General features: G+C 38.6%; 1 protein-coding gene across 1 annotated transcript; it reads left to right on the top strand.

Annotated features, from left to right (window-relative positions):
- The first annotated feature begins 798 nt into the window (after positions 1 to 798).
- Positions 799 to 1,582, top strand: LOC134662934 (uncharacterized). The gene is made up of 2 exons (XM_063519238.1): positions 799 to 922; positions 1,379 to 1,582. The coding sequence occupies exons 1-2, from the start codon at positions 817 to 819 to the stop codon at positions 1,537 to 1,539; spliced, it is 267 nt and encodes an 88-aa protein (XP_063375308.1). The 5' UTR covers positions 799 to 816; the 3' UTR covers positions 1,540 to 1,582.
- Positions 1,583 to 12,385: the final 10,803 nt, after the last annotated feature.

The following is a 12,385-nucleotide window of genomic DNA, read 5'->3' as shown; positions in this document are numbered from 1 at the left end:
CCATGGGTAGGTAATATTCACTCGCCATGTGCCTTCCTAACTAGGGACGTGAGAATGCTCTGAAATTGATATCGTATTATATAAATCTGAATACGCTTCCATAACCGTTAGTGACTAACCCTCTAATTTATAAAGCTGCGAACACATTAACCTGCCTTATGCCTTCCCTACAATTAAAACATCACTAGTAGGTAACCATTTTTTTTTTTTCAAATACATAACTTCCATAAGACATGAGTGTAAGTAAATATGTAACAATAATATTTAAAACCTTTACCTACTTAATATTGTTTTCATACAAAGTGTCGAGAAATGTTGTATTTAAAGACGCGAATGATCTGCTTTTATATATGTATTTTATGTAGGTACCTATATATATTTTTGTTTTCAATATGTCCTTATTATCCTTTGCAACGTACGTCGCGAAAAAAAGGAGCAAAAATTGTTACTAGTTTGTACTTGATATTTTATAGTTAGTTTTATTAACTTATACATTTTCAGTAGAAATTAGGATGGCTTATTTTCGCACAAAATCCATCTTACTCCTAATGCTTTTTTGTCATCTACCCCGGGAGGAATACCGACTTTAGTAGATATTTTACCAAAACTCAGTATGTACACTCCGGTAGAAACATTTTTCTTGTGCCTGTTTTCAAAATGGTATCGATAGCCAACTAGTTGGACAGTGTGAAACCGCCTTATATAGATTTATAAATGCGCACATGCATCGCGCCCAACATCAGTTCCCGAGTCGTTCCTGAACCAATCAGTCCCGTGTTGGTCCCGTGCCAAAAGTTCTTTATATCTTTCATCAAAATGAAATTTTTAATTTTCTTGACTTTGGCGGTGATGGCAACCCAGGCGAAGATCCTCATGTCACCCAACAGCCTGTCTGCTGCCATGGAGAGTAATGAAATTGACGGTAAGTTTAATAGGTACCTATTCTTACTGTGAAACCTGAACAACCTAAATTTTGATAACGCGATATCGTCATTAGCTGCGAATTAGTTTAAAAAAAATGTGTGAAAATAAATAACACATTTAAATTCATTTATTATAGGTAACCATTATAGCAACACCTATAGGTTATAGGTTGGGAGATAACAATACCTACAGACCTAATGTTATCGAGGTTTGAATGTCAGTTTTGCCCCTACTCACCCCATTTTACAGTACCTACATGTACCTAAATAAAATATTTAAATGGAGTGATTAATATACCTACGCCGACCCGATGTATTAATTACCTTCCAGATCGTTGTGGAGTTATGTTGATGGACAGTATTCTGAACACCATTCCTCTCTAATTACTACCCTGAGCCTGCATTATAAAAAATTTTGCGGGAGTCATATAAAAATCGTGATATTTTCTTAACAGATGCACCCTTGGCCCAGGCAGCCATGCTGTCGGAGAAGCTATACATCCCGATGTCGCGACAGATGACGTGCAGCAACAGCGGCTGCCAGGCCGTCTGCCACGCCCTCGGCTACAAGTACGGCCGGTGTGTCAGCGACACGACGTGCGAGTGCTACAACTAGCACGACAACGTTGGCAGCACTGGATCGATGCGGTGTAGGCCCAGGCCCGCAGATCCTACTTAGTTATGTGTTTTTTTTTTATAATGTAATAAATTTTTCGTATAAAAATTAAAATGATAAAATGTTTATGACTTATTATTTTAATTTATTATTCCTTTTCTAAGGATTTTATATTCAACCAGCGACCCGCCCCGGCTTTGCACGGGTTAACAAATTATACAAAAACCTTCCTCTTGTATTACTATCTATTAAAAATACCGCATCTAAATCCGTTGCGTAGTTTTAAAAATCTAAGCATAGGTACATACAGACAGACAGACAGACAGCGGGAAGCGACTTTGTTTTATACTATGTAGTGATGCTACCGAGCGAGATATGTCATAAGCATCGGTGTCTACGACTAGGTCAAATAATCGCTTTCTCTGTGCATCCCAAACGCCACGGTAGCAGAGGTTTCCTCGAAGTCCCAGCTCCATGAGATGATTGATCATGAGAAGACGGTAAGTACACGGTTTGGAGTTTTCGTAATCATTTTTTTTTTTCATTTTAAGTGCAGCTATGCCGCCTTTAAACTGGTTAAGTGACTAAATAGGTATTACCTCTTAGTAAGTTACAGTTAGTAGTACATTAATATCAAACTAGTAGTGTGTTTGTTAAAGTTTCAAACAAATTATTAGCGTTTTCTAAAACTCTTAATCGTAACAACCATTTAAATTGGACTGCTTGATTAAGAGTGGTGTAGGCAGCTTGTGACAGCAGTTTCAATAACTTACTTAAGTGACAAATTAATATGGATAGGTATGTTAGTAGCCTTAGTACATATTGCAAAATCATTGCAAGTTACAAATAACAGTATTTCAAAATTCTCTTTAGATTTGTGATATTATAGTATAAAAGTAAAACGCCACATAACTCAACTCCTGTAAACACAAAACTTATAATGTCGCAAACTCGTCCGAATTTCAAGAAGCGCCAAAAAGCCTTCTTTACGGCCGTGGCTGCTAAAAGTGGCGTAAATATAAACAGGTCACGAGGGACGGAGTAAAAAATATTTACATAATTCAGGCAACGCAGGTGTTGAGAGGACCTCTAAAAGGGTGAAATGTTCGCTTCATCACTTCAATTTAATTCGATGTTCGCGTAAAACGATTTGGGTAATCATAGCCATCTGCATCAGTGCTGTTGCGCTACAAGCTACATAGCAAAAGGATCGAGGTTTTTATTTAAAGTCTGAAGGAGATTTTAAGAATATCGATTATTAAAAATTTACAAAAGCAAGCGTATTATTTTGATGCAGTTTATGACAGCTAAAATTAGGATAGGTTGAGAGGAAGCACATCCTAGAAGTAGGACGTATGTCGTAAGTAGGCTGGATTATTTTGAACATAATTATTATGTGTTCAGAAGTTTTAAATGATAACTTGTGAACTCTGGTATCCAAATTTAGCTGTTTAAATAATAAATAGATTTTTGTACTCCAGCATTTCTATTTGTCATGTAAATCACTGCCAGTGATATCAAAACAAACTTTGGCCCTGTAATTTTAAGAACCCCTATACTAGGTATTTAGTACCTATGTACCTGTTACACAAAATACTATAATTGTCCATATTACAATTCTATCCAGGTTCGCTACTTGTCTAAGCGTAAACTCAAGTCTTAACTTAGTATCTGACTGCTAAGCCAACTTGAGCTGTTTTCAATTACTTACCTAAACTAAGTGAACTAAGGGATCGAGTGTGAGTGAATAGCTTCACGTTGAAACAATCTGTGTAAAAATATTTATGGTATAACATGTACAGTTATATTCTACCATCATATGATATTGTTTCTAGGAATGTTTTCGATCGCACCCAATAATCGTACTGCGAGTAGTAAAATGCTAAATCTATAACATATTTTTAAAGTTTACATGCCACTCCTAGTTAAGTGTAAATAGCTGTAGAATGCAGAAATTTAACTAGCTCAATTTCTAACTTATCTACGTAATTATTCTAGAGGTTCTGGTTGGAACTTCTCCCATTTGACGTTAAATACCTACCTACTTGCACACATACTACCACACATACTATATATACTTGTTACTAAAACGCACACATAGTATATACAGTTCTGACGAACACACTAGTTTTCTCTCCCAGTAGCGTAGCGTACTGTTCTCTCCTGTGGACAATAGTTAACAGCTTGTGAGCATGTAGGTAATAATGACTTTATCATACTTATCCAAATAAAAGAGGAGTACCTTTTCATGTGAATAAGGGTTAAATAAAAAAATTAACCTTTATAGCCCTTAACTTTTGTGTAAGTATGTCTACAGGAAATACGTGAACACAGATATGTGTTTGACCCTTATGGAAAACTTACGTAGGAAATAAAGTAAACAAAAATTGCATAGGTAGTATATTTTAACGAGTTTATTAATAAATCGTCATTTAATTATTTACGTATTTTTATTGTAGTTATATACATAGGTACCTACATGATTTCTTTCTAAAAAACTTTATCTGTTCTAGAAACGTTATTTCTATTAAATAGTTACCGCCCCTAACTAATGCCACTGTAGAGTTCTTAGAGGTTAGCATAGTGTCACTCGAATCGAAGTGCATCAACTTAGCCAATAGCCTCGAGTACTTTTCCAACGATCAGTCTTGCTCTTATCAAATGACTGGCTGTTTTTATTGACTACGCGAAAATAATGAACCTTTCAACCTTAACTGCCAATGTGGATGAGTTTGATAATGGTAACTGGTAACAAATATAAATGACGTTTTATATAATAAGGTGTTTAAAATTTGACTTCCTGTCCAGTACAGTAGCATGCACCCTGGATGCACTGCCCGCCGTGACGCCCAGAGCCGCGGCAGTCACTTGCGCAGTCCGAATTGTTGCAAGCGGCGACTGGAAATAGAAATAATTACATAACCTACTTACAAGGAAGAAGGAAGATTCTTTTCTGCTGAATGTTCCTCCTTACTGTATGTATGTATTCACATACAGTAAGAACAGAACGTGATAGTGATTATCTGTTATTCAAATGAAGTACCGTAAGATCGGGGTACTTTATCCCTTACAATGTTATTTTGCCCACCCATGAAAACCCATTTATTGAAACAATAAATTCTTAATAAAAACGACACTAAACGCTTACACAAAAACAGATTAATCGCATAATGTCGTTTTATGAATTTGTCAATTCATTAAAATAGGTTTTCATGGGTGAACAAAGTAACCTTGGGGAGCTAAAGTTACCCCGACTTTACGGTATGAGATTTTCGAGATAGGTACTTACTTAGAGAATTTCGCAGTAACTATTTCCTAATTATAATATCGTAAAAAAATCGTAACCATTTTATTTTTCATCGGCGTAGTTAAATATAAAAATATTTTTTTTTAACTAAATTCTTGACTATAAAAATACCTAGGTACCTACTATTCCCATAAAATTATAACAATATGCCAGTTCAAAAGCTGTTAGTTTAAATCTTATTAGGTAGGTAGGTATAGTATGGCTCTTCTGAGGTGAACTTTTCGCTTCGAACCATAATCTTTCAAACAAAGGCCATTGTCTCTATTATCGCAAACCCGCCAGCTCGAGCGTTAGCATGTGCCAGTACAACATTCATATTGAAAAACAACCGGTATCGTCATAGTATTAAGGTTCAAATTTAATGTCACTGATATTCTAGATATTACGTTTTGGTAGTGTAGGACGATAGACCGCCCCGAAGCGATACGGCACTTATATTATTTTGATACTTAGTGTGGTGTTAAAAATGAAACGTGGTTATCTAATCTAATACCTTTAAACGAGCAATTATACTCACGTACCTAATTTGAGAGAAATATTTTTATTGAGACAATTTAATGACACATAATTAAGGACAATGATAAAATAATGAAAATATGTGAAAATTAAACAAAAAAATTAAGTGGGGTAAATTTTTGGAAAATTCCACAAGAAATAAAGGCGGTCGGAGTGTTGAAAATGTTGTCATACAAAAGTGTAGGAATTTTCAGTAATTTTTATAATTATGCAATCTCAAAAACTTTTCGTCGACAAAAGAGTAATTTTAAGATAATTTGCTGAAATGTAATAGTTAATTCGGTCGTGTTTTAATTTATCGCCACTCGTTTCGAATTACCTATTCGCACGTGTATCGAACAACGTTTTACAGTACATATGGCATTTTAAAGTTTCGACATACGCACGAAAAGTGCTATTTTACGCACTAGTGCGGAAAAGTACTGTAAAAATGCCCCATATGTACTGTAAAAATATTTTACTCACCAGACATTGCCAAAAATGCTGCGATAATGAAAAACAGAAGCAGGTATCCTTTCATTTTATTTTTATTACAAAACTCCTGTACCTATATGATAACCCGATTCTCGCGACTGTATTCTGATCGGAATTTTATTACAGCCTCGTCTTATAAGCAAAACTAACTTGAAGCAGCAAACTTTTATTTGCAGTAGTAATTCGTTGAGTTCAAGCTATTTGGTTGAAGTTTTCATTTAAATGTATTGTTTATTAATAACATGAAGTGCATTTTTAAGTTGGTAGGCCAAGCGCGACTAGCGGGTGCCGGTAAAGTCCCTCCCGTCAATAAACCGATGGAATGATGTAATATTTTTACTTGTGTTACTCGGCTGTGGAACTACTGGGAAGTACCTCGAGGTACTTATAAGATGTTTATAGTTTTTAATCTAGTGAACATATATTTGCTTAAGATTGTGTATGAATTATAAAGTGAAATATGTATGTTACGTTAGAAAAACTTATTAGGTGTCGTACCGCTGTGATTTCTTATAAGCATTGTTCGAATCGGGCCGCAAGGCCTAGGATAGGATTGGACCCACCCCACGTTTTCTGCCTTCGCGGCTGACGTCATCACAACCACTCTCGATACTTAAAAACACGAGTCAAAATAGTTAATGAAATATATTTAATTTTTAATAAAAATATGCTTTTTTGCTTTGATTGTGCATGTAACAGCGGCCATGAATGTCGAATTTTACGTAAGTAGGTAAATATATAAAATTAAAAGTATTTATAAGCAGTATGTGACAGATTTTATACATATAAAGGATGACTCACGTTAGCCCGGGCCGTGTCCGGGCCGGAGCTTCCGGTGCTTTGTTTTCTATGGAAAGCATCATGATCACTTAATTGTCATCTGTCATAGAAAAGTAAGCGCCGGAAGCTCTGGCCCGGACACAGCCCGGTCGGCCCGGTCTAACGTGAGTCATCCTTAAAGCTATCATGGAAAAATAGGAAAAAATACTACAGTATAGTAAGTAGTATGTAGTGCTAAGTTTGGGTTTCAATAAAATGTCAGGAATTTTAATTTTCAACAACTATATTTGTCTATTAAAATAGATTGAAACAGAACAAGTATTATTTTGAAATATAACTTTTATTTTCTTAGTAAGAAAAGGATGTCTAGATAATGGCTCGGTACAGTCAGCATCAATAATAGCGGAAGTATAACAACGCTCCAAAAGCACCTGCAAACTGTATTTTTTCTATCACAGTATAATTTTTCTACATACAGGGACTGTCTGTTTTACTGTCACCATCAGATATATCGGAGCGGCCGAGATGCCCAAAGATGTCTAAACGCGCACTCTAACGCCTTGAAAATAAAGACATGTTCAGATATTTGTGAGTGCCTTGGCTGCTCTGATATATCTGATGGCGACTGTACGTAGACTAATATATTGTTCAAGGCTCGTTGTACTCGTTGTAATTACTTCAAAAACTGAGAAGAGTGATAAAGAAGTTGCAAATTATCCACATGTGAGGCAAAGACTATTTGCTCACGTTTGCTCACGTTGGCTGATAGAATTGACTTTTAACTTGGTCTGTCACTTATCATCGAAATGGCTTCGTCATCGAAAACGTTAAAATGCGCTAGCTGCAACATAGTAATATGTGAGTTATTGTGTTTCGTGCAAAACAAGACGGGACTTATGGATAACGAAAGTATGCTGCGTATTTGTTTGAGTGCATTTAAGGAGGCAGAAATAAAGGAGGCAAAAACAATGTTGTTTGACTCCTTAAACGAAAAAGGCAAGAAGAAAATTCTAAGAAGGAATGAAGGTAAAAAGCAGAGGGATCTTGAAGATATTATGATGGTGTTTAAGGATGTGGACAGGGAAATGATGCCGACTTTTGTGGCCAGTGACTTAAATAAACTGCCAGCGGTGACCTTCGATTTTTTGGATGCGTCGTCATTGTTAAAGGATATAGTACGACTAAAATACGAAGTACAAGAAATAAAGGGTACATACGCCACCAGCAAGCAAGTGGAAGAACTTGAACGAAAATGGCATCATGATAAATATGCCTCTTTTGTGAGCGGGCAAGCAAATGTAAATATAAGGAGAGGTGCGTGCGTGCAAAATAGTGGACCGATGGGCTTCTTATCGCTAGCCGGAGAGGGGTCAATGCCCGAGCAGCGAGTCGACGACCGCGCCGAGTCTACGATGACGTCACAGGTAGATGCGGAGGCGCAGAGCGTCTGGCCGACGGACTCGCCGTCCTTATCGCACGAGTTGAAGGTGCGGGATCGGTCTCCCTCTCGCGCTACACGGCAGTCTGACCGAGAGGAACTGGTTGAGCCGTCCGTGCAAGATTCTACCGAATTACCGGGTGATAAGGACGAGTTTCAGACTTCTCAAAAAAATAATAATAAAGGTACAAGTCAACAGATTGCCTCAACTAATGAATTAACGGTAAAAGAAATAATGAAACCAACTTTTGCGGATTTATTAGCGAACGGAGAACCATGGAAAAAACAGGCTGTCGATGAGGGATGGGAATTGGCACAAAGGAAAAGGCTTAAGAATAAGTATATAGGATGCAAAGGTAACGCCGAGTCCAGCGCGAACAATAGATTTAAAGCGGCGGAGGAAAAAGTTCCGATATTCATCTATAACGTACACAAAGATGTGTCGGAGGCGGATATTAGAGATTATGTTTATCAAAAAACGAGCGAACGGGTTTCTTTAGTTAAAGTTAAGATGCGGAGGCAAAAAGATTACCATTCTTACAAATTGTTTGTATCAAGCGACAAGATAGATATGTACCTAGATGAAAAGTTATGGCCAAAAGGTATATATTTTAGGCGATTTATTTCGATAAGAGACCGGCAGAGTAATCTTCCGAACGATAACGGTGAGAATGGACCGCTTAAGCATGCTAAACATATATAATGAATAATCGCTTGAGTAAACTTATTAGCTTTAATTGTAAATCGCTTAAGAGGTCTATTAATGGAGTGAAAGAGTTGTGTGAAATGGCTGATGTGGTCGCCTTACAGGAATTATGGCTTTTTGAACACGATATACCATTGCTTGGGTCTATTCACAAGGATTTTGCGTATACCGGGACCTCGGCGATGGATTCCGGGGCAGGGCTACTGGCGGGACGTCCACACGGCGGCGTAGCATTACTATGGAGGAGGTCTGTGTTTCCTGATGTGTCGATCATAAAGTGCGATAGTATACGGTTAGCGGCCATTAGGATTAATATAACAGGTTATTCAGTGTTAGTGTTTAGTGTCTACATGCCAGTTAACCTGCCTGAGAACTTGCCGTTGTTTACTGAAGTTATGGGTGAAATATGCGCTGTTTGTGAGGAAAATACGGACATTCAAGCTGTATACATCCTAGGGGACTTTAATGCTCATCCTGGCGAGTTATTTTGTAGAGAACTGTTGCAATTCTGTATGACGCAAAGCTGGTCTTGTGTAGATTTAGATATGTTGGGAACCGAGTCAGATACTTATACGTTTACGAGTGATGCCCATGGCTGTAATAGATGGTTGGATCATTGCATCGTCACTGAGGCAGCTCGGCAGACAGTATGCAGTATCAAAGTTAAGTATGACGTGTACTGGTCCGACCACCTACCGCTAATTCTAGAAGCCAATTTACATAAGGTACATATTAAGAGCGCACTAGTTAAGATGCACCATGAGGGGGTAATTTGGGGGGAGAGAGGGGACCAACAGGTGGATCTATATCAGTCTTTATGTAACGATGAGCTCAAACTATTTGACTTTCCAGCTGAGTTAACGTCTTGTGCAGATAGATTATGCAACAACCCAAGTCATAAAATAGTGCTGGATAACATGTATACCAGCTTAGTTAATGTTTTGACGGAGGCGGCGGGAAAGTCTAGTAGGGAAGAGCAGAAAAAAGGGAGAGCAAGAACTCGGGTAGCTGGGTGGAGTAAGTACGTGGCTGACGCTCACAGGGATGCGAGGAGTAAATTTTTATTATGGATGGAGTATAATAAACCAAAGCATGGACCTATCTATCAGGATATGTGTGACAGCAGAAGGCTTTTTAAATCCAAGTTAAAGTGGTGCCAGGACAGACAAGAGCAAATAAAATGCGACATTCTGGCCACAAATAAGAATAACAAAGATTTTAAGGCCTTCTGGAAGAACACAAGCAGATGGAATGTGAAGGCGGGTGTCCCTGTTAGCGTGGGCGGTGAAAGTAACCAAAAAGCTATCGCGAATAATTTTAGGCGCGCTTTTGATGTATGTCCGCTTGTGTTAGCAGAAGACACAGAGGTGAACAGTGCTGAGACTGTCGCAAGTACGAGCTCTGTAAGGTTTACCTCAAAAGAAGTTGAGAAAGTAATCAAGAGTATGCAAAGAGGTAAATCGCCAGGGCACGACGGTCTCAGCATTGAGCACCTTAAACATGCTGGAACACACTTGCCTCGTGTTCTAGCCATGTTTTATTCATTGTGTCTAAGTCACACGTATTTGCCGGCACAGCTCACGAGAACAGTAGTAGTCCCTATTCTAAAAAATAAGACTGGTGATCTGTCAGACTCGAGTAATTATAGGCCCATCTCACTAGCAACTATACTGGCTAAAGTTCTTGACAGCTTGCTTAATGCACAACTTTCTAAACACATCAAACTGCACGACGCACAATTCGGCTTTAGGCCGGGGCTGTCGACCGAAAGTGCGATTTTGTGTCTTAAGCAAGCTGTCAGGTACTACAAGGACAGGAACACGCCGATCTATGCGTGCTTCCTGGACTTGTCAAAAGCGTTTGACCTGGTTGTGTACGACAAGTTATGGGATAAGCTTACAAAAACGGGAGTGCCCATTGAATATGTCGCATTGCTTAAACATTGGTACAACAGCCAGGTCAATCGAGTGAGATGGGCCGGAGAGGAGTCGGACGAATACAGACTACAATGTGGGGTGAGACAGGGAGGGCTAACATCCCCTCTCCTTTTCAACCTCTACGTAAACGAGTTGATCGAGGCACTCAGCAGGGCACATGTCGGTTGCCATATAGGTGATGTGTGTTTTAATAATATAAGTTACGCGGACGACATGGCCCTGCTGGGGCCTTCGGCTGACGCGGTACGACAGCTCATCAATATATGCGAGGAATATGCCGAGCAGCATGGTCTAAAATACAACACGGCCAAAAGTGAGCTTCTTATTTTCAGAGCTCGTAAGTATAACCCGTCTACGGAGCCGAAGATCATGTTGTGCGGCGCACCCCTAAAAGTTGTAGATCGCTTCAAGTATCTGGGGCATATGCTCACAAACGAGTTGAATGATGATCAGGATCTGGAAAGGGAGAGAAGAGCGACGGCAGTGAGAGGCAACATGCTCGCCCGCAGGTTCGCACGGTGTAATAAATCAGTTAAATTGACGCTCTTTAGAGCTTACTGTCAGACATTCTACACGTGCAGCCTGTGGGTGAAGTTTACACAACGAGCCTATAACGCATTGCGCGTTCAATATAATAACATCTTGAGGATGCTGTTGCGGCTGCCGAAGCACTGCAGTGCGTCCGGCATGTTCGCTGAGGCGCGAGTAGATGACTTTTTCGCCATTAGGCGGAAAAGAATCGCCTCCATGCTGAGACGGGTGCGCGGCAGCAGCAACGGTCTTCTCAGGGTGTTGGCCGAGCGCCTCGACTGCCCGGTTACAAAGTTTTGGGTGGAGGTGGCAATTGGGAGAGCTAAATAGAGCATGGCAACCTGCGCTCCTCGTCTCGCAATGGCCACACATCTGCCAAATACGTAGCTTTTAGTTTTTAGTCATAAGTTTTTATTTTTATATTATACATATTTTTATTTCGTTCTATTATTTTTAGTAATTAACATAGTTTTTAAGATTATACCTACTAATAACGCTATGGATCAATGATCTGAAATAAACGATTTTTATTTTTATTTTATTATTTTTTTTTATTTTATTTAAGCGATCATTTTAATGATAAATTGAATTCTTTGAAAGTGATTTGTAAAGTTTTACAATTAGTATTTTCCTCGCGTTGGTGTGGTGAGAAATTTTTGTGTTTCACTCGGGACTCACCATTTTTCGAACCACTCGCTACGCTCGTAGTTTAATTTTGTAATTTTTCGCTAGCTTGGATATCGATATCAACACGAAGAGTTAAACAAAAATTTTGCAAAATTATAGGTAACAATTAAACATTTTTAAGCTATTAGAGAAAATGGAGGTTACTTTTGACGCAAATTGATCAGCGAGCGCGAGCGAGGCAGCCGCTCGACCCGAGGCTGCCTCTAGTGGATTAGCGGCTTTATGAAGTTAGCCAGGTATAAACGTGGACTAGAATTCAAATTGCGTGTACAGTCAGCCTACATACAACGCTTTAGGTATGCAGCTGTCCGTACAACACGGTCAGAGTGAAATATAGGTAAATTTAATAAACATTTTCAAAATTAAATGATTTTTAAGGTGAAATACCTACTTTATATTTGTACTACTACTAGTATTTTGTAAATTACATCGGTAACTTGTGTATTATGTGATCACATCACATCTATAAT

This window comes from Cydia amplana, chromosome 3, assembly GCF_948474715.1.
Source record: "Cydia amplana chromosome 3, ilCydAmpl1.1, whole genome shotgun sequence".
NCBI lineage: Eukaryota > Metazoa > Arthropoda > Insecta > Lepidoptera > Tortricidae > Cydia > Cydia amplana.
This window is presented reverse-complemented; position numbering and strand designations above follow the sequence as displayed.

Bases quoted from the DNA above. Each gene is read 5' to 3' on its own strand.
- LOC134662934 (XM_063519238.1), top strand. From the start codon at position 817: ATGAAATTTTTAATTTTCTTGACTTTGGCGGTGATGGCAACCCAGGCG. The intron at 923-1,378 runs GTAAGTTTAATA...TTTTCTTAACAG, and splicing joins GGAGAGTAATGAAATTGACG to ATGCACCCTTGGCCCAGGCA.